Source organism: Falco naumanni, chromosome 4 (assembly GCF_017639655.2).
Source record: "Falco naumanni isolate bFalNau1 chromosome 4, bFalNau1.pat, whole genome shotgun sequence".
NCBI classification, from domain to species: domain Eukaryota; kingdom Metazoa; phylum Chordata; class Aves; order Falconiformes; family Falconidae; genus Falco; species Falco naumanni.
The window spans coordinates 23,231,929-23,257,738 of NC_054057.1; the positions used below are offsets into that span (position 1 = coordinate 23,231,929).

The 25,810-nt window shown below is 42.3% G+C and overlaps 1 protein-coding gene across 2 annotated transcripts in view; it reads right to left on the bottom strand.

Moving 5' to 3' along the window:
* GLI3 (GLI family zinc finger 3) overlaps positions 1-25,437 on the bottom strand; it is a 215,689-nt gene extending 190,252 nt beyond the window's left edge. For both annotated transcript variants that reach the window (XM_040593148.1, XM_040593147.1), the window contains exons 1-2: positions 25,269-25,437; positions 10,573-10,735 (exon numbers count right to left, since the gene is read on the bottom strand). In XM_040593148.1, coding sequence (XP_040449082.1) covers positions 10,573-10,696 — 124 coding nt within the window. In that variant the 5' untranslated portion in view covers positions 10,697-10,735; positions 25,269-25,437. The remainder of the gene's footprint in view (positions 1-10,572; positions 10,736-25,268) is intronic.
* Positions 25,438-25,810: the final 373 nt, after the last annotated feature.

Sequence of the window (25,810 nt, forward strand, 5' to 3'; positions counted from 1 at the left end):
CTGTTCCTAATCAATCACCAGAGATCAGTGACATCATATGAGCCTTTGATCAGAGCTCCCCTTTCAAGCTTAAAAAGGGGGATAGACTGACCCACAGCAGCGGAGGGACTGAAGAAACACCTAGGATACAATTCACAGCGAAATACGAGAAGTCACTGGCATCCCTCTTTAGAAAAACTGTCCCTTCCCACCTTCCTCAAGGAATACAGCCTGCATTCCAGATCAACCAAGCACAAACAACGGATTTATCTCTTTCCCCAATAATTAGAAAACAGCCAGGAAAAGAACATATCACAAAATCCTCTCAGGTTTTATTTTCAAAGCCTGCATGCATATTTTATCCCAAGCAGGTTTTATTATGTGTGTTCATATTTAAAAATCTCCTCAAGTCCATTAGGAAAAAAAAACAAAGAAACTTCTTTTTTCAAAATGCCTGAGCAGCTCTAACAACTAAAGACTGATGCCCGTTTTTAAAGAAGAAATAATTTTCAGGAGAACCAGCATCACGGCAACTATTCGCTATACTTAGCACTGGCCTTTGTCCACATCAGGGCATTCAGAGAGTTCAAATCACTAATCCCACTTCAGCTAAAATCGAGCTCCATTGTTTCTCGGTTCATCTGAGTTTCCATGGCACGCACTAGGACTTAAGTGTTATTTACTTAGTGAGGTTTGTTAAAAACAAAAAAACAATAAGTCTTAACATGAGCATCAGGTTTACTTTTTTTTTTCCTTTTTACTTTCAATAAGCTCAAGATGCAGTCAGCATTCTACAATCTCAGAGACTTCTTCCATCTAAAAATCTTCAAGATAAGCGAAGTTGAAAATAGATCTGAAAACATTCACTTCATTGTTTTGGCTTGGTTTTCCCCCCATCTGTATTTTTAAAAAATCTAATTGAGCTTCCTGAACAGCAGCAAAAATGTAGTTTATTATCTCACTCATCAGGTGATCAATGATTTCATTAATAAGACAGATAACAAAACTGTCATATCATCGACACAGTTATGAAAGATGATCCTGGCTTCTTGCTCCATTTTCCAAGGTCTGGGATTCTCTGTGGCAGCTCTGAGTCCATTCAATATTTTCCACAGACAGAGAAAAGTGAAAATCCATTTTGAAACCAATTTCAATTAGGATCCAGAAGCTGTTATCACAGGTGTCGCAGAATGGGCCCGTAAGTGGAAATGTCGCCTATCCATTCTGAAATGAAACCTTATCAGGGGCTACGAAGATGGCTGAGGACAGCCTATCTGTAAATTACTTTTCGTCCTGTGTTAAGTCAACCCTAGTTCTGTCATATGGAATTCTTTCCAGCCCCTCGTAATAATCTAATGACTAACTAGGCGCTGCACCAAAACGGCTTTTATTCTGGTTGGGTTTCCCCCGCCGAACGGGGCTGCAAATGCAAATAACTGGAGGCGGCCAGGCGAGCCAGCGTATTTAGTAATATCATTTAAAGCTCTCATAGTTTATTACAGGGAAGCAATGGGCTTGCATTCTGAAGCCTGTCTCCACCCATTGCATTCCTGGTGATTTTTCAATTGCAAACTCCAAGGCCCAGTTATTTCATTAATTCAGCACCCAAGTAGTGAGGCTTTTCTCTCGCATCTTTCAGTCTCCTTTTAGCAAATTATCCCATGACGGAGGATTTATTCAGTCAAAGACCTCAGACTTTGGGAGGCAACAAAAGAATCAAGAGACTTTCTGGTCCACCTGCCTGGCGAATGATGAGGCAGGGTAAAGCCTCCCCTAGAGAAACCAATCAAACCATTGTGTGGCACAGTCAGACCTTTTCAACTGTCAAGCCAGGAGAGCAGGAAAAGAGATGAAAGAACTCAGGATGAAACTACCATTTACAGAACCATGTGGGAATGGTCTCTGAAGATTTAATAATTGGGATAGACCTCAACTTTCTGAAAACTAAAAGAAAGAACAAAACAAAAAAAAAAAAAAAAAAAAAGGAAAAAGAAAAGAGAGAGAAGAGAAAGGAGAGAAAGAAGGAAAGAAAAGAGAGAGACCAGGAGGAGGGGAAAACACTATCGGTCAGCCCAGAAGGAACTTTTCCACAAAATCCTCTGTTGTTATGTATGAACCCCTGTGCTGGAAGAGAAAAGCAAGCACATGATGGGGACTGAGAGAGAGCAGGAGAGGGAGCACACAGTTTGTAACACTAACTTAAGTTTCAGCAATTTATTATCTCATCTTAGGAAAAACTCTACCAGTACAAATCTGTCCTATTAAGCAGAACAAAAGAAACCCCCTTAGTTTGGGACACCTGGGTGCATTTTCAAGCTACTACATGTATGGGACTTAAGTTTTCGCATTTCCATTTGGCTGCATGTGGAACACGCATGAAAAGTTGTACCAAATGAATGGAAACCCGCATATTTTAAGCGGTTGGCATGTGCAAAGAATGTGCACACACAGCTCCCGTGTAGTAAGGCTCCAGCTGGTTGCAGGCACAAGATTAGGAATTGCTTTTTGATAATCTGACCCACAAAGCCTTACAAGCCAAATTTAAAAATCATCTAAACAAAACCCAGTATTTCCTGTGTACTTCCTTTTTCCAAAGTGCCTCAGTGCACTCAAAATATACATCCATCACTAGGTCCAGATCACATTTACAAGTAAATCAACTTTCTTCTGAATTGCCAGCCTTACAAACAAAAACAGAATCTGCAAATTAAATTGTGACCACTTGCAGTACACATCCAAGGCAAAGACTTTTAATGGGAAATAAGATAATAACACAGCAATAAAATCCATGTCATTCTCTTAGCTGGGATGGCAAAAGAATGCATCTCCCTCTCCTTCCACCCTCACCCCAAAATAGTGAGATATGGCTTGGAAAGAACACAGAGAATGTAGTTTCAATGCAGTACCTTCTTTGCTTAATCACATACACCAAACTCTAAGCAAACTTCTCCCACTTTTTGGTATATGTTTTGTAACAATTTCTATGTAAGTAGAAGCTGAGGTTTCTATCTTACAGAAAAGAAAAAATAAAAAAGGGGGAGAAGGGGGGGTGGAGGGGTGAGGGGCGGGGAGTAAATAGAACCATACAGAGCAGGGATATAATCAAATGCAACACTGACATCTGATTATTTCCTTTTAGCTGGAGACAAATATGAAATAGAAAACATCTAGAAGAGAAAGGACGAATGCCATTTGAAAACCTGTTAAGCAATTTAATTACTTCAACTGCCTTAATTTACACAGCTCAAACTGTAAAGCCAAATACTGCACCTGCCAGAGGGGTTGCCTGGTTTTAAGTCAATTAGAAGAATATTTTTTTACAATTCTTTTTATTTGCTTCAAGAAAAAGACCTACTCCACATAGCTCCTTCATTCGCAGCTTCCCAAGTCTGATCTCTCTTTCAGGACCCAGGATGGGAGAGTTTTCTACCTTAATTTTTTTTAGTGCCCCTCCAATCCTCCCCAGCCACCTGGCACACACACGATTGCTGACACCCATTTCCAGCGGCTGGGAGGAAGGTGCCATCACTTGAAGCAGCAGTGCTGCTGCCAAACAGCCTCCCCACTTCGGTGGCACGGGCTGGCACAGCAGTGCAAGGTTATTAGAATGCCCTTCCTCTTTTAGGGTATCTTCCCCAGAGACCAGCACTTAACAGCACTGCACAAGCCCTTTTCGGGAAGGCTACACTATCACTCACTGAAGCTTCAGCTGCCAGAAGCCTTTTTCCTACTAAAAATCAAACCTCTTGGTTGCTTCCCCTTCCCCACTACTGCTATAATGCCTGTATTTTTTGAGGTCTGATCAAAACCGGACTCCTGCAAAGCACAAGCTACAGAGCATGGTACTGTTGCCATACTGCAGAGACCTATTTTAAACTTTTAAAATTATTATCGCTCCTGACTGTATTTCAAAACCCAGATACAATTGTATTATGGTTGCTTAGGTGTTTTGAGTTTTTTGGTGGGTTTTTTTTTCAGGAAAAAACTCCCCAGTGTATAATTCCCTAAATTTAACCTCCACCTCGTCCAGGTGGCAAGCTTCTGCTACTAACTAATGTTTTCTCCCGATTCCACCTCGTGTTATCCAGCAGGATGTTAAGTCATTACTTACTGATTACAGTGATTGCAGGGATAAGCCACTCAATCATCTCTTTCTGGAACTTTCAAAAGGATACAGGAGGATTGACATTTAATATCCCTTATGCTATTAACTACTGCAGGGAGGGGAGAGAAGGGGGGAAAAAAGGAGGGAAATCTCGGCAGAATTAATGAAGCAATACTGTATTGCACTTGCAGATCACTGGGTTTAGAGTAAGGGTAAGGGCAGGGCTGGCTCACTGAGGAACAACACTAGAAAATGTATCAGGCAGAATGAATTATTACAGTCTACAACAAACCCTAACTTTATGACTGAAATTGTGTTAGTAAGCATAAAGGACCATGGGTGCATTACTGCAAAAGAACACATACTTAATCAGCTACTCGCATCAGATTACACTACACCAAGACACGCACACAGTCCTCACACAACTACAACCTCCAATACTTTTGCTTCCAATACTGCCAAGCAACAGGAGAGCCTATCCTCCCCAAGGATAGGTACCTTCTTTTAGTTTATCCTCTTAGGACCTGGCCACCATTATTAACTAGAACGGAAGGGTACACAAAATCTTACAAGTTCAGGTCTTTGCCCTTACTTTTCTGAGCGACCATACATGACCACTCTACCCTTACTGTTCATGCTGCCATATGCCATCATTACACATAAGAAGTACTTGCAGTATTTGTCTTGCTAAAAAACCAAACTCTGCAAAAATCCTATACATTGAAGTTATCACTTCCAATATCTAGTACTAAGGATGTTGTTCCCTCGTTGACCTGAAAATGAGAAGTGAAGAGGGCCCCTCCATCTCCTTTGATTTCAGGACAGGAGAAGGGCATCTCCTATCACTTTGTAGAATCAGGTCTCTCATAATCAATTCGGGATTCAATTTGCAGACCACTAAAATAGTACAGGCAATGTTTCTTAATACCTAACAACCACTTTTGAACCCTGACCTCTCAACGGGACCCTGAGCACATCAACCCAACAAGGGGGCCAAGAATGGGTATTATGATTAGCACCTATTTTATAGTGAGCTTGAAAGCAAGCAGCAGGACAAGTAACCATCTGAAAGTTTAAACAGGAAATGTGACTCTTCTGGGGTTGCAGACTGCTAAATACTTCCCTCATACAACCCTGAAAGAACCACTGGGAAGAAAAAAAAAAAAAAAAAAAAGGAGATCTAGATGAAGCTGGCTCTTCTTCTGAAAGAATCAAAGTGGATGCATGAACTTCCTCTCATTTATTCATCTATCAAGCTCAGTTTTAAGTTACATCATCATTAAGATAATAATTTCTGCTTTCTATCACTTTAAAGTATGTTCTCAATAACTATCTGATTCTGATAAAGGTAGTCAAGTCCACAACCTGCATACGTTTATAATTAGCTTTTTTTTTAAGGCAGAGTAATAGGTTAATAAGAAATATCAGATTACACTGGAACAAGCTCAGGGGTCAAAAACTAGACAAAACACATCAAACTGAAAATAAGTGCTTGCCTGTCAGACACTGAAGGAGTCCCTATACAATAACTGCATTGTTTTAATGCAACATTAAAAACATCAGTTTAGAGCCAAAATGTGCAAAAGAGGAATGCATTTTGGTCATTGACAAAATTCACAAGCCAAACAGTATATAAATCAGGGTTAACCACAGTATTACAACCTCCTAACATTCTCCAAGCAATGCTGCAAAGTGCAGCTTTGCCTTGTAAAAGTATTAATTTAGCCCTCACAGAAATTCCCTGTACTTTTTAGAAAATAAAGTGAAAAAATAATTATAACCATGCCCCTGATTAAGTGAAAAAAATAAATTGCACGTAGCCGCAGGCTGTGTTAGTTTAGCGTGGGTTTTTTTGGTCAACACCTCTTAGGAGGTACTCTAACAATAAATCTGATTCACCTACAAAGCAGAGCATAGAGTCAAAGTGGCCAGCCTGGTAAAGCATTAAAGCAACTGCCTAATTCTAAGCATGCAAATACCCACGTTAGGGCCAACAGAGCTATTCCTGTGCCTAAAGTGAAGCGTTCGCTTGGGTACTTGCTGGACCGGAGCTCAAGACTTTACTGCAATGCTGGGACTCGGGAGGGCTGGTGACTCCCCATGCTGAGGGACAGGAGGGCATTGCACCAGCGCAGGCGGCACAGCCGCTCAGGCAGGGGAGCGAGCAGTTTTCTGCTCCAGCACTGCGGTGCTCAGCCTGACACACCGACTTAGAACGCTGCTGATCTCAGCAACAGCTCATACACCAGGCTGCAAGGCATGGTGGCAGAGGAGCAGGCACACTACTCGCCCTGCCAGCCCTGGTGCTCGCCAGCAGAGCAGCATGGAGGAACAGTCAAGAGCAAGCCTCCATGTCGGCGTTCATCCCACTTCAGCAAGGCAGGTCACTGTGAGGACTCCTGTAACCTCTACAGTGTTCACCTGAAGATTTGGTTTTAATCCTGGGATTACCTAAAATTACAGGAGGTACCACATAACCCAACAGAGGTCTAGCAAAGCAGGTTTCATGACCTGGGTGAAGGCTCTCCAAGGGGAGCACAGAACTCATTTTAATGAGTTTATCAATGGATACCTCTCTTCAAAAAGCCATTCCTTGCACAACTTGACAGAAATCTATGTGTATGTGCAGCAGCTTTGAGGACAATGACCTAAATCCACGCGCCAACATGGTAGAGAATAGGGCCTTTCTGCTTTGTCTCCAGAAAAGTGGCTGGGATGCACATGTGAGAGTCAAGGCCTGACACGATGGCACCATGGCAGCAAGGCAGTCCAGGACACTGGCCTCATTACTCCAATATAATACCAGTCACATGGTCCTGACATGAACACTCTATTTATTCGTTGTTGTTCAAAGCAGATCAGCCTGAGGTTATCAAATCACACGATACACAAAAGTAAGCTTACTTTATACCCTAGCATAACCTTTTTTATTCATACAGCCTTTTGTGAATTAACATCTCGTTTTCTTTAGCAGCTTTTCCCTCCTTGCACATTAGCCTAGCAGTAAATATAGCAGTCAAACAAAGAAGGAGTAAAAGGGACAATTTGCAAAGAAACATATCTTAGCAAACTGCATCTAGTTTGGTTGAGATACACAAACTGAAACACAAATGAGAAAAAAAAAATCAAAAGCTTGCAAAAATGAATTCAAAACAATGCCAGAGGGGTCCCAAATTACAAAGTCCCACTGGCGATCAAAGTGCACCCAAGATTTTTGTTAGTTATTACAAATTACAATTTTTAAAATTTTTGTTTTACTTTTTTGATCACATGTATTTTAAAAGAAGTTTTAATTTGCTCCAGCACTAAGACCTTCCCCACATGTTTCGGCCTGGAGCACATTTTAATGGCTTAGTTATAAATCCCTGAAATTTGGGGTTTAGAATGGAAACACTGGCAGGCCCTTATCTAACACAGTGCAAGGAATATAGTCAGAGTTTGTAGTTAGGTGAGTGCAGCAGAAATCTTTTTCATATTAAGTAATGACAGGAACTCAGCAGAAGTGGCTAACATATAAACCATGGCCCATGCTTGCTTAATGTTTGAGTCTACAGTGCAGCTGATGCTTTCCAAGGGGCACTCACAAGTCTGTGCCTCGTAACTTGCATTGCATAGCTAGGGTTAACACGCCAGCTGCCCTTCCAGGTCACCTTTCCCATTTCCTTTTCCTTGCGCCTAGGTTTACACTAGGATCTTCAATAAAGTTTGCACATCGCATGATTTAAAAGTTTTCTACACTCAGTATTCATTTTAATGCAGGTTCTGCTCCTGGGCGTGTTCCTCACTTTTGGGAGCTGCTGAAAAAACGGCATTTTCTTTGTTTCTTCAAGATTGTAAGCTCTGCATAAAACCTACAACTAACAGCTTTCGATCTATTTATGATCCAAGTTCTGACTCCAGAAGACAGCAGAGCTACTGAGAAAATACTAGTTTCTACATCATACCTCAGACAGCTGCCACTCAATACATGTTACCCTGCAAACTTTGCTAATTAACCTGTCATTCTGGAGAGAAGCACTGAAATTAGACATGCTTATGGGGTGACACTGGTATGATAGGCAGATGTTGCTCTGTAATGACAGCACAGTCTTCTGACAAAAACAGCAAGGATCATTCTGTCTTTTTGTTATTTTTAAGGGTATCTTACCTTGTTTAACAGAGCATTCAAATGCAAATCACAACCATTTAACATTACCACAGCCCTCTGCAAAAAAAGAGGCACTGAATCAACAAAAGCTGCATGCTTTGTAGGAGTGGTGTCTTATATCAACTGATGATGTTCCTGTAGTAATACTCATTCCAGCATTAAAGAACAAAAGATGCAAATTCCACATAAGCTCCAGCTTTCATGCAAATTGGTCCTTGTAACCAAAATTCATTATCATGACAATAACATCTGCAAGAAGCAAAACTTTTAAAACATTGCAATAGTAAAACTCATGTTTAAGTTCCTAAAGTCTTCATATTAGTATTTGTTTTGGTACATGCTCCATGGATCCTGTACACTAAGAGGAGAATTTTCATATCCAGGAAGGAATGGAATTTTTCATCCCTTTGAAACCCAACCCTGTATCTCTGAAAAGTTTGCTTGGCTGTACGTGAAGGTGGATTAGAAACCCAAACCTTGCAGATCCTGGTAATTTCCCTAAATACAAAGACTAATAAGACCAACCCTTATCCACTGAAAACAAAGGTAACTGTCATTACCTTAACCAAATGCAGCCTCAGTCCCCAGGATGTGTACTACATTAGCATCTCATTCCATCAATAAGAGACAATTCCAGTGACAAAAATTTCTAGTCATTCATTAGACTTAGAATTATTCCATCTCTTAGGAGTTTGATGCCCCTGACACGCAGTCATACACCACCTAGATGAAGCAGGTAGTTAAGAACTAATATTTACCGCTAAGGCTGATAGGTAGAATAGAGGGAGAAAAGTATTTGCTTTCAGCCTTCTAAATCTAAATGCTTTACAATTACGTTAAAGCTAGCCCAAACAGTATGTGACAATATTGAGTTTGAGTACAAACCCCCGACACATCAAAGAATATGCATGTGTGTTTAAGCGTGCATCTGTTTGAAAATTTGGGCCAATGTGGAAAATCCTATTATCGGGGGTGGGGGATGGGGGGAGTGGGATAAAATACAATGAGGAGCTCTTCAGCGAATGTGAACCACTGTAATTCTATTGACAGCAACGGATCTATGCTGACTTACACCAGCTGAGGATCTAATTTCATATGCCTTAGAAAACTGATGCAACTTTTTCCATAGCTGCTCAAGAGTCTCTATACTCTCGTGGGGATCAACTTCAACTAGTAGGTCAGCAGGTGCTGAGTTTGCTTTGAATCTGAAGTTCAGTCACACAGAAGGACACTGGGACATGTGCCATCTAATTTTTACTGACCCAAAGAGATTCATTCCCCTCTAGTATGACGGTAGGATTCATGTATTTTCTGCTTTAGTCTAGTGAGAGATACATGTTTCTTTGAGAAAGCAAAAACGTTTATTCAAGATATCAAAGTGAGAACCTGACCTGGACCACAAGCCCAGATGAGTGAGCATGATGGAAGCAAAAAAGGGTGAACAGAAAATGTTTTGCCAGGAACACACCAGGACTCCAAAATATGCAGAAAGACATCTTCTGTTTTGAGCCACTATTCAATTGATTTGCAAAAAACAACAGTTAATCTGCAGTTACCCAAAATCCACAGGTCTAAACTCTGCCCACACCTTTTCAAGCAATTTTCTTTCCCAATGCAAAACTCCTGCATTAGTACAGACCAACAGGCTCAGACCTCTTACAATAAAAAGGCCAGCGCTGGGATTACACACTGTCCAAAGAGGCAGAAAGTATGTAAAATTATCAAGTGAGGTAATCTCTGGGGAGAATTAAACAAATTACTCCACTTTTGCAAATCTACAGCCTGTACATTCACAACTTTGAAATGAATTCACAAGAGGATACACTCTTAGCTTGATGTTTTGTCCCCAGCCATTAAAGAACTTCGGGGAGGTGGGGGCAGCTCTTTGCAAAGAACAAGTTTATTTGTAAAAGAAGAGAAGAAAAAAAAAACCTTTGCCATTAATTTTGACAGAGCTACTTCTGTCTCTTTTGTAATAACTAATTATCTAATTAGTGTAAGAGATTTCAATGGCCAAATGCAAAGCACTCACAAGCCCTGTCAGGCTAATCAAGACAATTTCCAAAATGCCAAAAACAGGAACTTCCTATAATAAATAACTTAGCACATTTACATCTCAAATTAGAACATCTGGAAGAAAAAGACTATGCCTGATGCCAAAACAGGCCTTATTGTACCCTACCACTTTCCACCACCCCACCACCCTCCCCCCTAGTTCATTTTTTTTAGCCTTTCCTTAGAACAAACACTGATCCAGGTGCAAATGCTCAATTCACAAGGAATGCAGTGAACATAAAATTACTGTAGGTTTGGCTGCTAGTAAATCCCTGCTGTTACTCACCATTGGAAGTTGTGCTGGAGGCAACAGCTTTCTCACTGACATCTGTTCGACTGGAGCATTTCACGATGGAATTCTCCACTTTTTTCTTCTCTGTCGTGGTAGAGCTATGGGACTGCGCCTCCATGATGACTTCTCATTACTTCAGCTCTCCTTGTACTAATACCTGAATGAAATAAGAGAATCACAAACTTTAAATACTATTGGAAAGCACAGCCCAAAACCTCTCACACCTCTCACCTGAAGAAGAGCCTGCAGCACAACTGAATTAGCGGTCCACAGGCCATTTCTGGATGCCCATCAAATCATGTTTCCACGCATGAATTCCTGAGGAATTTAAGGAAACACTAACACCAAAAATAAGTATATTTGCCTTTGAAGAGAATAAGCATCACAAATCACTACGCTGCTTGATGGGTAGGTCCATTTTTTTCAAGTCTGTAGGGTTTTAATGGACCCAAGGGAAAAAAGCCAGTACGTTTATACTATGTCTACAGCATTGTTCCAAACGCAAAAGAAACCCAGACAGACCTTCATGTTGACTATAGAAGCCAAATATTTAATTTTCAACATTCATGCTATCCGAAAACACTGCAACAAGAATTATCCTGTCTATCTCTACACCTTGTCCTACCAGTGTAAACACCTCTCACTTTGTTTGTTCAGAAATCTAACTCAAACAAAAGTGCATTGGAGCAACAACCCGAAAACCACGGGGAAAGGCAAATATTGCTAGTGGCAGATAACGAGATCACCTTCTTTTGCAGGAAAATGCTGAAAATGGAAAACTCTGCAGAGGTGTGTGTCTGGTTATTCTGCCTTTCCTGGCTGTTGTATGTCATCTCCAGTAATACATTCATTTTATACCCTGCAGATCACTTCTCCTTATTCTCAGAGCTTTTACATTCCTGACATAATCCCAAGAAGCTCACAAGCTTCTGAAAGGGTAACGCTGCTTGTAAAGCAGTGTACCCATGCCAGGCCCCAAGACTGCAGGGATCTTGGGCTGTAAAGAACACAAGCATTTCCAAGCACTGGTCTGCAGCTTAGCTTGATGCACACCAGTCTGTCCAAGTAAGCTTTACACAAATCACCAATATTCAGCACACACCAGGCTTAGAACTAAACTACCTCGGTACCTCAGTAATTTCAACACAATCCTAGGCAACAACAACAACAAAAAATAATAAATAAAGAGAGAGTGTTTTCAGTTCTGAGGAGCACCGAGTCATTAGCTAAAGGGGTCTGAAAGAGAAGGAAGTTGCAGTGTTCTAGAACAACATTTAAATTAAATAAAAAACAAGCCACAAAGTAAACTATAATGAAGTGTAATTACATTAGCAACATTGTTTGCCCAATTCCGACAGTCAAAAAAACCCAACCAAAAACAAAAACAAAAAATCCACCCCCAAAAAAGGCTACAAAGCCAATTCATCACAAACACAGCTGTCTAGTAAACCTTCCTCTTCCCACCTCCCTAGTAGGAGTTCTTTTTAATAGCACAATAAACCCCTCCAAAGCCTCATTGTTATATAGTAGGGATCAAAGAACAGCTCAATCACTAAACAAATCATTATTTAGCTAGGCAGCACAGCCAGGGAACTGGACTAGATATCAGACACTCTCTGCCACTGGTCTACTGGTCTAACCTTTGGCAAGGCATTTTTCTTCCCTTGAGTTTCTTTCTTGCTAAAACCAGGAAAAACAAAGCTCTGCCTGCCACGGTAAAGTACTTTCAAGATCTGCCTTTGAAAGTGCTATAAATACTCTTGTGATCTGCAAAATGACTTCCTACCAGAACACAAAGGGGAATGTCAGGTGTGTTCAAATAGGACACAGGAGAGATCTAACAATACTCAACCTGCAACAGCCTCACTTGTAGCCAGCACTGCACAGAGCTCCTTGAGGAAAGATCTCATATGAGCTTTGTAAGTAGCACCTTTCCAAATTTCTCACACTTTCTCCCCCTTTCCCCTTGCACACCTCATCCAAGAGCACCCACAGCTTTGGTCAGTTATGATATACATACATAAGGCTTTTCAATCCCTTGCATTAGCAGCAATTATAGGAGGCTGGCACAGCTGCGAAGCTGTTCACTCCACGCTGACAAGAACATGCTTGTTTCCACTGTAGAGCCCTGGCCACACTGAACACCAAAACCTGCCTCTACCCAGCCTCCAGCCATTACATGAAGGAGTCCAATGTACCATTCTGTGCTCTGACTACCCTCCTTTGAGTTATTTAATATTCTCTAAAAATAATAACTTTCAATGCTGTCTCTGAAGTAATTTTAAAAGCTATACATTTTCAGTTGTGGTTATCTTTCTTCTGTTTTGCCTCCTAAGAGCCAACTCTGCTATTCAAGCAGCATCTTCATTTACATTAGAGTTTGACTTTGAGAGCTTGGAAGGGGAAGCTGCAGAACTTCCCCCATCTTCTTCCATCCTTGGTTCTCAAGCCTGTTTTTTTTGGCTAAAAATCATGAAAGAAAACAATTATGCTGCCTACTCGACAAGAAAGGAAGAAGCCACATACTGTACCGCCTGTTTCACAAGGCCAGCAGAGTTGAAACATTTAGACAAAGGTGACAAAAATGATGACAGGTATAACAGCAGTTTCACCACTGCCTGTTACACAGCTGCCTGTGCAGAGAGGAGCAAGAAGCCCTCACTTATCTCCACCACGGCAAGATAGGACCTCTGTTACAATCTGATCCTACCACTACTCAGAAAAGAAAGGAGATGAAAGTAGTGTAAGGAGTTAACACAGCTTTAATCTCCTAAGAAGCATCTTTGGATCACCTGCAATTCAAGCGCAACACAGGGCTGCTCAGACTAGCAGCCATCCATTCTCTCGGCTATTTTTTTTTTCTTTCCCCAACAGCCTACCAATGAGATTTTGGGTGCTTTGGGGTTGTTTTCTCTAATGGATGGAAGACTAGTAGACATAATTCCATACTTCCCACCACTCTCTATCACTTTCCTGTTTTACGCTACCTAGCATGGACAACAGTACAGAACAGATGACTAAAGGAGCAGCTTAAAGTGAATTTCTGGTCAGAAAATTGCAGAATTGGCCATGAGCTAATATAAACATCTGCTCTTGGTACCTGTTCTGGTTCATTTCTGCTTAGTCTACATCCAGAAGGCTGCTTTTATTCATGTCAGTGTGGAAGAGGGAACACCACAAGAGTAGACTTTCCTACTTGGCTCTACACCCCCCACAAGGAGCCATCGGCCCCAGCTGTGCAGATGTTCCTCCTGTGCCTTCCATCCTCCGCTCCCAACCCGCACATGTGGCAAGGGCATCTGCAAGAATTCCAGCAGCTCCAGTTACACTCAGTGCCATACCAACTACCTGGTGGGATGCACAGCTGGGAAAGTAAGGAAAGCCAGGAGAGACAGCAGGACTAATAATCAGAGGTACATGTTTTGGTATGGTTTGCCAAGCATGCCCAATAGGGAAGCGGTCAACTGGAAATCAATATGGTGCCCCAAAAACCTTTTCATTTTTTTCTTCCTGAAGACAAATTTAAGCCCAAGTTGAAACCACAAACCAGACACACGTATCTTCTAGAATAATTCCCCTTCAAAAATTGTACTGAAACATAAGAATTGCAGTCTACAAAAAAAACCCAACAAACAAACATCTGGGACACGATGACAATTTCTTTCTACTGTCTGCTAACCCCTATCAAAAAGCATTCCAAAAACGAGCCAGCCTGACGACGTCCTCACATTAAAATACAAAGTAGTTTATATTATGGTGTACACGGCTGTCCCCAGCATGTGGGTCAGTGACTTCCCTGTTCCTGCCCCCAGGCCTGAAACAATATTCTGCAGCAAGGAGCAATGCTTTCAAAAAAACAGAAAGCTAGCTTCTGTCAGCTATACAGCATCTCCATGTGCATATGAATGGCAAGAAAATGCTATAATAGTATATGGGCAAAAGCCTGAACTTTCATAGGTAAATAGAGGGATAAACATTCCTTCCTGAAAGCAAACATTCATGGCTTTTTCCCATTCAACCATGCTTGAACCTTTTGTAATTTCCCTAAAGCCTGAACCCACTGCACAATTAATTCCAGATCCCCATTTTAAACGTAATCCCTCTCAAAACAGTAACCTGCCTGCAGGTGTGTCTCTATATACCACAAATGTAAACTTTCACCAATTGCATATTAAATTGGAGGAATTTTAGGAACAAGCTACTGGAATGAACTAGTTAAATGAGGAAAACTCTCTCTTTTAAAATAGTTTCAACAAATGACAGTACGTTGGAAGCATACTTCAAACAAAAAAATTCTTTCAAGCAATTTGAAATTATATAATTTCCGGCCCTTATGTATGCTGGTCATAAAAGTGTGCCTCACAGTAGTAAAAATAATCATATTAATATACTGGGGAGCAAAAAAATCTTTTTGTTCATTTACTCACAGTGCCAACCAACCGAAACCAGTGGAACAGCCCTCTGCCTGGAAGAGCAGGAAACATGACCCCTTCTGAACATACACTTTGATTTTCCAAGAAATCTTCAGCTCTGTGCTCCTCCTCTCTGAATTATTTTTTAAATCATTGCATTTATATTGCATACATTAGTTTTAAAGATCAGCTCATACAAATCTTTATTCACAGGAATAGGCCCACTGACTTCAACAAGACTACGTGCTTCAGTCCTGCTTGGGCAGCAATTAGCATCTAAAATTCTCAATCTGCATGTTACACTGGTTTATGTTTCTTGTGAACTTAAACCTTCTCCTGCCTTTATTTGTTGTATTTTTTGAGGGAGATATCTTCTAATGTGTTGGGGACATTGAAAATAAATAAGTAAATAAATAAATCCTTTTCCTGTTTTATTCGATGCTGCTTGTAGTTGTATTCAATTCATTAACAAGTGGTTTGCATCCGCTGAGAAGAGCTGTCTGAAATAGCAGTGTCACAGCATTCATCATCATTACATCAGCAGTAGGGAAGTTCATCCTGATTGCCATCAGCAACCAGAGTACCCCAATCAGCGTGCAAGCAAACATAGCAGGTTTAATTTTTCAGAAAAGACTCTGGGTAGTTAGGGCATTCATAGGTACTACTTTGATCCACACTACTGGAAGCAGTCTTTGGGGATACAATACATCTTGAACAGCACAACTGTATGAAAGTGAAAAACACAAGGGGAGACATGAAGAACAATCAGGAAATTACAGTCTCTCTCAACCATATAGGACCCTTCATCAATTTTATCAAAACTGGTTACACTGTTCCTTGGGATCACTTAAGGATAAAAAAAAAACGTGTCTTGTTCAGATACATTCAAATGCAAAATTTACATGAGACAATCTTAAGCTATTATACAGGAGCTGTTTCACACTGATTTATAAAGGCTTGATTCAGGTACATTTAACTTCCAAAATCCACCTAGATTTCAGCATTGCTTTCCATCAAACCTGCTGGCAAAGCTGCACTAAGTTACCCTGACAGCACTTGCTGAAAAATACACAAGTGCTCAGACGTTTTAAGAATTATCTTCCAGTTGTCACATTAACCTCTTGGTAGATCTCACCATTTTTATAATAGCCATAGGAACTACTCTAAATATTACACGGTTTTTTAAAATAGTTTTATCTTTTCTCAGTTCTTTGTAAGCTAAACCAGAATTCTGCAGCCTCCACTAAATGCTCCTGGGCAAATTTTTTTCAGATTCCTCCCTGTTGAGACAACTGGCCACAACAGGATTAAGACCGACACAAACAGCACAAATAATAGTCTTATATCCACTATACATAAAACCACAACAAACCATTAATAGGTTGGGAAAAAAAGGTATCTTATACTTTGCAATACTTATCTCCCTTCAAATTACACACATAATCTATATATGCACTAGTTGCTGACTGCATACTTCTAAATCTGTTCTCAAATGCAAAGTAAAATTAGAAAGGAAGAGAAAAAGAAAAAGCAACCACCTCCCAGACAGAATCAGATAAGTGGATTTGTTGCTTGAAATTAAAAAATACCCGAAGTTACAGGGCACCACATGTATTAATACAATCTTTCCAAATTCATTACTATCTGCTGTCTTTTCCTGTGTTACATTCCTTTGATTTCTTCCCCCCATGAAGACTGAAAAACAACTAGGCCTAAAGCTTGGTTAATGATGATCTGATCTGTTCCTGATAGGTTAAATAGCTTGTGGCAACAATAATGCAGGATCACAAACACAAAGGCAATCAGCTAGGCAAAGCAGTGCTATTAGTATCCTCGTGATTAAGATCCTAAGTGAGAAACTACTCTACAGCATACACTGAACTACTGATCAAGTGTAGTAATTGCTTGACTCCAGAGGAATTACATTTGCTTACATCCTTCTGTTACAGATAAACTGGATTATCAAAAGTTCTGAAAATATTTAAAACACTCTGTAAGATCACTAAGTGGCACTTTCTACTCAGGCAGCACCTCAATTGCTTTTAATACACATCACCCACATACTCTTAGAAGTAGATTATCTCCACTTTTGTTACGGGATTTAGAAAGCTGTTAAGAATAACCCCAATTAAATGTTTTTAATATTACTTCAACAGATTAACCTCTGTATCTAAATAAAACAGCTTTCTGCCAGGAAAGAAGTGATTCATAGTTTCTTACCCAGTAAACAGAATTTAATGGATAAAAACACTGAAGGATTCAGGTCAAACTGTCCATATCCAACCAGCCCATCCTTCACAAAAGTTGTTTGGGGACACCCAACACAAAGCTGAGGGATTCAGAGTCAGAACTTACAACACATCTTAGTGGCTTTACATTTCAGATATGATGTATCCTCTGAGGTAAAAATTCATAAACCATTCATTATCCAAGAGCCTTTAGAGTAAATGAACTTTAAAATGAAAAAAAAAAAAAAAAAAAAAACCCCCACCAAAACCACAACCCCAAACAAACAAAAACAAAAAAAAAAAAAACCAAAAAAAACCCCACCCAACCCCCCCCAAAAAACCCAGATCCCACAACCAAAACCAAACAAACAAACCAGGTCATTAACTCTACATCTAAGCATCTGTTATTTTAATTACATGGTCTTGGGTTTCTTTACTCCTCATTTTGACTCTCTTACAAACTATCTAAACACAGACAACGGAAAGAACAAAGGTTATTTCTTAAAATATAGGAAGTGCCACATATTTCTCAAGTCTCCAAATCTGTAAATATATTTATGGTGGGCGATGGGTTTAAAACCCATAATGCAGTTACCCTTAAGAAACCAGAACTCTTGCCATTTAAACTGCCTCATATTGCTAGAAAATTCACAGTAAGCTGCATTACTGCTTGGTTTGCAGTCCTACGTGTCCTTGTGCTTCAAACTCTGCAACAGGAAAAACTCTAATAATTATGTCAAAGTAAGATTAGCTGTAAAAGAATTAGCACGGGGGGGGGGGGGGGGGGGGGGGGGGGGGGGGAGGGAAATCTACTGTGGACTTTAATGTTTGTAGCAATAGTTTAAAATGAGCAGTGACACTTCCAACTTCCCTACCAAGCCTACACTCGGTTTTTGCCCCTATCGTTCTTCAGGAATTCAGCAGCATTAAATCCAAAACAAACTTAAATAACAGCACAGTGACTTCCTTCTGTAAAACACAGAACCTGAATCAGAGCATTCATATGCTCAAGATTGGAAGGACAGGGATATGCAGAGAAGAGAATGACTGGCAAGAGTTGCTGTGTTGATAACATAGCCTACAACTTCCTCTGCTGATATTGTCATTAGCACTAGGACCACTTACGGTGATGATGCAGGATGTTTTCTTCTTTCCCTTCTTGCCAGTTTGTCGACAAACAGCTTGGTAAAGCAAATTACAAACATCTGTAATGGGTGTGCTTTGCATCACAATTTATTTAGTTCATCAATAAGAAGGCACTGCAACTGCCACAGAAAAATGCAGAAATATTCTAATTTAGAGCACCAGAGCTAAACGTGAATTCCAATGGCATGACCACTTCCTTCACACTTCTTGCTTTATCTCATCAATCCAAACAGATGAAAGTTTCCTTAGAATCAAAACTAGATCTATATATCAACGTCAATCTACACAGGAACTGAGCTCAAGGAAGAACATATTTAATATACATTTATTAAGAAGATGTGCCTTCTGTTCCCAACCTATGATATGCAAATGAAAGAAGACAAGACTGTATCCCATATTTAACAATTAGCATTTTAAAACAAGATTAAAGAAGTCAAGTAGACTGTTTTTGAAAGTGCCATGTTTTTATCACCAGTCCCATTCCTGGAAGCCTGTTTATCTTCTCAGCATACTCTCAGGTTAAAGGATGCCTTCATCCAGAATTTCACGTTCTAACCCAACACAGATGTTTTAACACGTAAAAGAGCTCCATATATCCAGGAAGAACTTCAAGTGTGAAAGGTACTTTATAAAACTTTATCTCCAGCTTTTACAGTTTACTTTAGGTTTTACACCTGTCTCATAGCAGTAGTAAAACTGCATCATGACTCCTTCACATTTTTGTGACAAAAAATGACAGGACAATTCTGAACTGCTGCAGTATAAATTACTTCACAATCCACTGACCCTGTTCAAATAGTGTAAGCACAGAATTATACAGCTGTCTCACTTCCCAAGAAAAAGCATCCTTTTTTTTTTTTTTTTTTTTTTTTGAGGGGTCAAGCAAAACCACATCGAACCACCTCCTGTTAGTTAAGAATCGGTAGCACTAAGATTTCATTTTAATATACATGGTTCAGAACAGCAGACATGGTACTGAAGTGACACTAACTTGATCTGTGTTTCTGACTATTTGGTTTCAGGTATTCATACATCTTATCTAATGAAGGCTTCACTCAGCAGTGGGATGAAGTATTCTTTACACACAGTTGGTTTTCTTGACAGTAATAGATTTGTATGTAAAGAAAACCGCATCATACGAAGCAGCAAACATAGCTGGGGGATGTCCAGCTCTACACCACCAAAAGGTTACTGGGGTCTTTTAGCCCTGACCTAAATATCAGATACCAAAAGAACAGAGCAGTATTTTGAGCATCATTGGAGAAAAAAAAAAAAAAAAAAAAAAAAAAGGATTAATTGCCTTGGCAATGATTGCAAAAAATAACTTGACATTAGAGTGGAAACTTCAGCTAAGAAAATTATTCAATCAGACCTCTTGGTAGTGGATTCTGATACTATCAGTTCTGACACCCAGCAACTATTTAGAGACAAACGCATTCTATCCTAATTAGTACATCCCTTGTTGTAATGGAAATAATTTTGCAGGCATTTTTCAAATCAACGTATTGTCTCGTTTCTTGTTTTGCTCTTAAAGAGAGTGAAACCAACTCTTCAGATCAGCAGCCAATTTAATACATTTAAGGTATCGCAGGTACAATTTGTATGTACAGTGTATACCACAACAAAACCACAGTATGATGCCAGCACAACCTTTAAGAAAGTTTTCCCCTAAATCTCTGCAGAAAGCTGCCTTAAAAGAAAGCAGGGATTAGAGTGAGCTGGAAGGTAGGGAGGGGACTTACCTCAAACCCAGCCAAGTGGAAATCAGAGCAGTAATTCTACCAGTCGGCAGAGTACACTTTTAGAGTTATAATGGTGTGAAGAAGTGCTGGGCAGCATTGCCTGAAGGCAGCACTAATACACTGATGACTAATGACTGGGCCATGCAGACAATGAATTTGGGGGTTGAAAACTAACAGAAACCGTGCAGTACCTTGACAAATGGGCTTTCAAAATTTCATTCATTGAATAACCTTTAGCACAAAATTGGCTCAAGTTCTCTTGGGAATAACATGACACATGTTGTTGGACAATAAGTATTTTCCTTTTTAATTAAAACTATTACACCAAATACATAAACATGATTACAGTGAATAAAACATAAGAGTTAACTATTTAGCAGCTAGAAAAGAAGATCGGACACTGAATTTGAGGTGCAAAACCATCCCTTCAGAAGGGTCAACAAATCCCAGGGTTAACTACCTGATTCACTGAAATTCACACCCTTGGCAGAATACATTTTCCCTTCTTTGAAAATTAAAGGAGAACCAGAACTTCAAAGGTATGTTTAATGAGCTGCTACAAATACAATTGGTTAAAAGAGGCTCAGAAATTATGTACTAAAAGCTGCATTGTACTCAGAATTACAACTGAAAAAGTCTCCTTTTTAAGAGCCCAGTCAAAGTCAAGCCCCTATAAAACAAATCAAGCCTCGTATAAACTTTGTAACCTTGTGTACTGACAAACACGTTAAAACAGAATCCCTCTTTAATGGAGCTCTTTTTTTTTCCCTCCAGTGCAACTCGACTTCCAACGCAAAAATAGCAATTTTAGCTGTTTTGACAGACAGAATGAAATATCCGAAGTGTCCCTAAATTAACAAGTACCACTTGCCATAGACAGCATCGCCTTTAGCAGCTCCTAAAAACTTCAGAAAAGGATCTTAAAACAGGAAGCTTAGTGAGCTCATAAAACTGTTGTTGGAGCCAGGAACACATAGCATACTTAATCTGCAAACTGTGAGAGTCTACAATGATTTCAGCAAGATCTGAGGCATGCCCTCAAGGTTTGCTGGGATCTGGGATTAGGGAGTTGATAAGAACCCTCTACTGCCCATGGACATGTTTTTCTTCTGCAGTTAAACACAAATGCATAGAGACGTTTGACTGCTGCTTGGCGTTACTGCTCAAGTTATATAAAAGCTTTGCAGCTCCTTTTGCTGTCAATATATCAAAGTTTAAAAAAAATCATCAAAGTGTGAAATTTCATTTAAAGTCTTTGCCAGTCTACAGCTCTATTTCACAGACCTATCAAATAAAAGTAAAGATGAAAAATGCACTGCAAGAACTTGAAAAGTTTGCAGCAGTACCCAGGCCCTATTTTTGTTTATTCTGTCTCATTTTATTTGATTTTGAAGTATAACAAATCAATTCCCATATAAAAATGACAAAGTCTAAAGGGAGGATGTCTATAAAACCTATGGTTAAAATACAACTTGAAATCGTTATTACAGCTGAACCTTTTGTTGAATAAAAAGCTTCCTCTGTAGCCATTTCAGCATTTTAATTGCCTAACTGCAAGTTGGCAGAAAATTTCTTGACTCTTCCAAAACAATCAGAATGACTACAGAATATGAGTGCCAGAAAAACTAAACCCTTCTTCAAAGTATTCTTTAGCTAGGGATTTACAACAATTGCATAAAGAAGAAAAGCCTGACTTTTAAGGTAATCTACTATAGTCTAAAAGCATTAACATTCCATTACTAAGGTTTTCCTGAGGATTTCATGACTCGTTGATTCACTTTTCCTTCAAGTCTGCTTTTTCTTTGTACATTACTGTCTCCATATAGATGAGTGCACGCAACACCGATCATTAAACTGCTTCCTTCCATAACTCCAAATAAATCCTGCTTTAATAACCATCAGATTCCTTATTTATCAGGCAAAGATGACTAACCTTTCACTAACACCTGGCAACACAAAAATATACCATTCCTTTCTGGAATTCGCAGGCTGAAATTCAAACATGCTACAGAGTGCAGGTAATGGAACAGCTTTCCCAAAAAAGGCAGGAAGCGTAACTGGAACTTTTATGGGTCAGTATCAAATGCACACATTTATCTTGTTAAAAAATTCAAGTAATCTGCAAAATGAACAAATTACAATGCTATCTCAAGACTTGAGTGTTTTGGCTCTATAACACCAATTCCAAAATCAACAGAAATTACTTTCTTTTGAAATTACCATCGATACTTTAATTTCTTGATTACAAAGTGGTTTTGGTTTTGAAAATGCACAAGGTATCCTTCACAACTGCAGATTACTTGTAGCAGTAAACGCTGCCGGGGCCACTGCATGCCTTCTCAAGCCAAAAACGTTACTTAAGCAGGAAAACACAGGTGATGTCTTTGTTCTGTAGTACTTCCACAGAAAAGCTTTAGAAAACAGCATGTCCTACTGAAAACCACGTGCAATTAGCAGAATGCAAGAGTGCATTCATCTAGGCACCTCAAGCCAGTTTTACTTCCACTGCTGCTTAAAACAATACATACACACACTCTGAGGGAGTCCTTTTCTTACTCATTCTTCTTACTCATTCAAAATCACATAATCCTCCCCCTTAAAATAGCCTTCTCTCATAGTTACTATTATTTATGTTTTTAGAATTGGCCTATACACTAAGCTGAAAGTATTTACATACTCACTAGTTAAACCCAAACCTTCATTATATAAACAAACTCTCAGGAGGCTGCCTACAGTTTACATTGTGAAACTCATTCACCATTACTTTTAATATATATCTCCTCAACCGAAATAGTAGCGCAGGCACGGCAATTTTTACGTTTTAAGGTTACTTTACTTTTAAAACGCTGCATTCGTCTTCCTTCAAAATAATCATGACATATGTAATTAAGAAACTGTCAGATCGTTATTAATTTTTAATAAAGGACCTAAATGAAATAATTATAGGAATCAATCAGTGAGGCACCTTTCCAAATTACAATGCAATTGCACAAATATTCAAACTACTTAAGGCCGGTTCTTGCAGATTTCAATCGGTAATCTCGCTGAACACCACATCAAGAACAATTTTGTAAGACTGAGAAACTTGGTGATTTCTTGCTATTCCACCGATTTAAACAGCTTCAAAACAGGTACCTACATCATGCCCTATAAAGAGGGGCAGCTGTGCCCTCTGAAAAATGTTTGTTGATTTAATCAGCCACATACCCTCAGGCCCCTGAAAATTTTCGCTTCCAAGTTTTTCTGTAGCACACGCAAAAGAAATAAAGTCTGCACACTGAAGCTTTAAAAAAAAAACTTTAAAAAAATCACGTTTATTGAGCCTTGAAAACCAAGCGGGAAGGAGCAGGGGTGCGACAGCGAGGAGTGTTTTTTGCTGTGGGTTGCTACCTAACGCTCCTCTAGCCAAGTAGCCTCTAAAACGTGACACCGTGTATCAAACGGACAGCTATCCGTACCTTGGACTAAAAGGCTCTTTGAGATCCGTACAGTCCATCATTTCAAACTGAAGTGGCAGCTGGAAAATGCGGAACAGCTGGCAAGGAGCTGGGAGAAAATGTTTTACATAAATATATCTACATACGAACTGGCAGAAGGCCACGGACAACGTACCCACAGGACCGGATCAAAACTACGCATCAGACGGTTAAAAGGAAAATTCGGGGGGTGAGGTAGGGCCGGCGGGGATTTCCTTTTACCTTTTCACGTGGTGCGAGATTTATTTGGGAGCGGGCAGCGGCGGCTGCGCGCCGGGCCGCCCGAGGCGCGGGAGTTGTGTCACCACCCCGGCTTTACGGGCTGACTACGGCCACCGTGGGCTGCGCTCCTCCTCGGACCCGTCAAAGTTCCGCGACTGCGAGGACGGGCCGCGGTTGCCGGCCCGGCCCGCCACCGGCCCCCCACGCCCCGCGCCTCCCGCCTCAGCGCGGGCCGCCGCCCCGCTCCTCCCGCCCTCAGCCCGGCCCGCCGCCGGCCGCCCCGCTTGACCCAGTGCCAACAGCAGCGGCGGCAGCGAGGACGGGCGCCCCACGCCGCGCCGCACACGCCCCCCGCATGGAAAACGCGCTCGCACCCCCCGCACCCGGCCGGGACACAGCTTTCCCCTCAGGGAGGCCGCCCGTGGGGAGCCGCGGCCGCCCCCGCACCCCCCGGCCCCGAGCGCCCCGCCACCCCGCCAGATGTGACAGCGCCTTTCCCCCGGCGAAGTTTGCGGCCCGCCTCACGGGCGTGAAAACGCCCGGGAGTTGTTCGGGGAGGGAGGGCGGGTGAAGAGAAAAAGTAGGAGGGGGGGGGGATAAAAAGAAGCAGCTGCCCTTCGCAAATCGGCAGCTCCGCCGCGGGACGTGACCGGCCGAGCCCCGCCGGCCCGGCCCGGAGCGGCGGCTGCCCCCGCCTCCCCCCGCAGCCTCCGCTCCCGCGCTCCGTGACTGCCATTTTGGGGGTTAGGCACCCCGCTGCCCCCCTGCCGCCCCCCGCCTCCAAGTTCGGGAAGCGGGAAGGGGGCCCGGGAGCGGGGAAGGAGCGCTGGGGAGACGAGAAAGTAGCCCGGGGAACAAAGAACTTCTCGCCCAAGTGGGTACGTACCTGCCGCCGCTGCCGCCGAGCCCCCGCGCTGCCCATGGGCGAGGGCCGGGGCCGCCGCGGCTCGCCCCCAGCCGCTCCCCCCGCCGCGGCTAGCGGAGCCGGCCCCCGCCGCGGCCGGCGGGCATTCCCCGGGGCGGAGGGGGGACGCGCGGGGCACACACGGGACAAGGGCGGCAGAGGAGGGCCGGCGGGCGCTGTTGGTGGCTGTTTTATCCCTACCCGCCTCCCGCGGGGAGCAGCCCGCGCCGCTGCCGCCGTGGGGGGGTGTGCGCGGATCCCACATCAGTTTCAGTGATCTTGTAATCTGATCCCTTCTGACTCACCCGCACTGACTGACATCTCCGATTTGGCTCAACAAAAAGAGCCGGGGGGGGGGAGGAGAAAAAGAAGTGGAGGGGAACCGGAAAAAAAAATAATAATGCTAAATCCACCGCCTGGTATTAGACACTTTTCGGAGGGAAGGGGGGACCCCTCCGTCCCGTCCCGCCCGTCTGCCCCCAGCCCTGCCGCCCGGCATTGTTTTGGCTCAGCGCAGCCACCGAAGGAGGAGAATAAACACACCGCGCCGAGATACTCACGTGTCGGAAAAGTTGTCCCTTCGCTTTCCCCCCCTCTCGCACGCTCCTCTCCGTCGCCTCCTGCAAGTTTTACAGATGTTGCAGGGCTCCTGGCCGCCGCCGCCCCCTCTTCCCAGCGCTGCCCTCTGGATCAGAGCAGGGGAAAGGCTCTTTAGGGATAACTCCTAATTCAAACACCCTCCGCTAAACTTTCCCCCCTCCCTTCCCCCTTCCTCTAAGCGGCGGAGAGGGCTCCGCTCTCCTTCCCCCCTGCTCTCCCCCCGCCCGGGCCGCGGCTGGCTGCTGCCGGGGCCGCGGCTGCCCCGGGCCCGGCGGGAAGCGGGGCCGCCTGCCTGGGGGCGCGGCGGAGAGCGGCGGGCTGCGCCCCGGGGTGCGGGTCGGGCCGCGGCCTGGCGGGCTGCGACGCGCGCTCTCGGCATGACACCCCCCGCTCCCCCCCTTCCTCCTCCTCCTCCCCCGCCATCCCCCCCGGCCCGGCCCGGCCCGCCCCGGCGGCGGCCCGAAGGCGGCGACACCCCGCCCACAGCCGGGAGGCAAAGCGG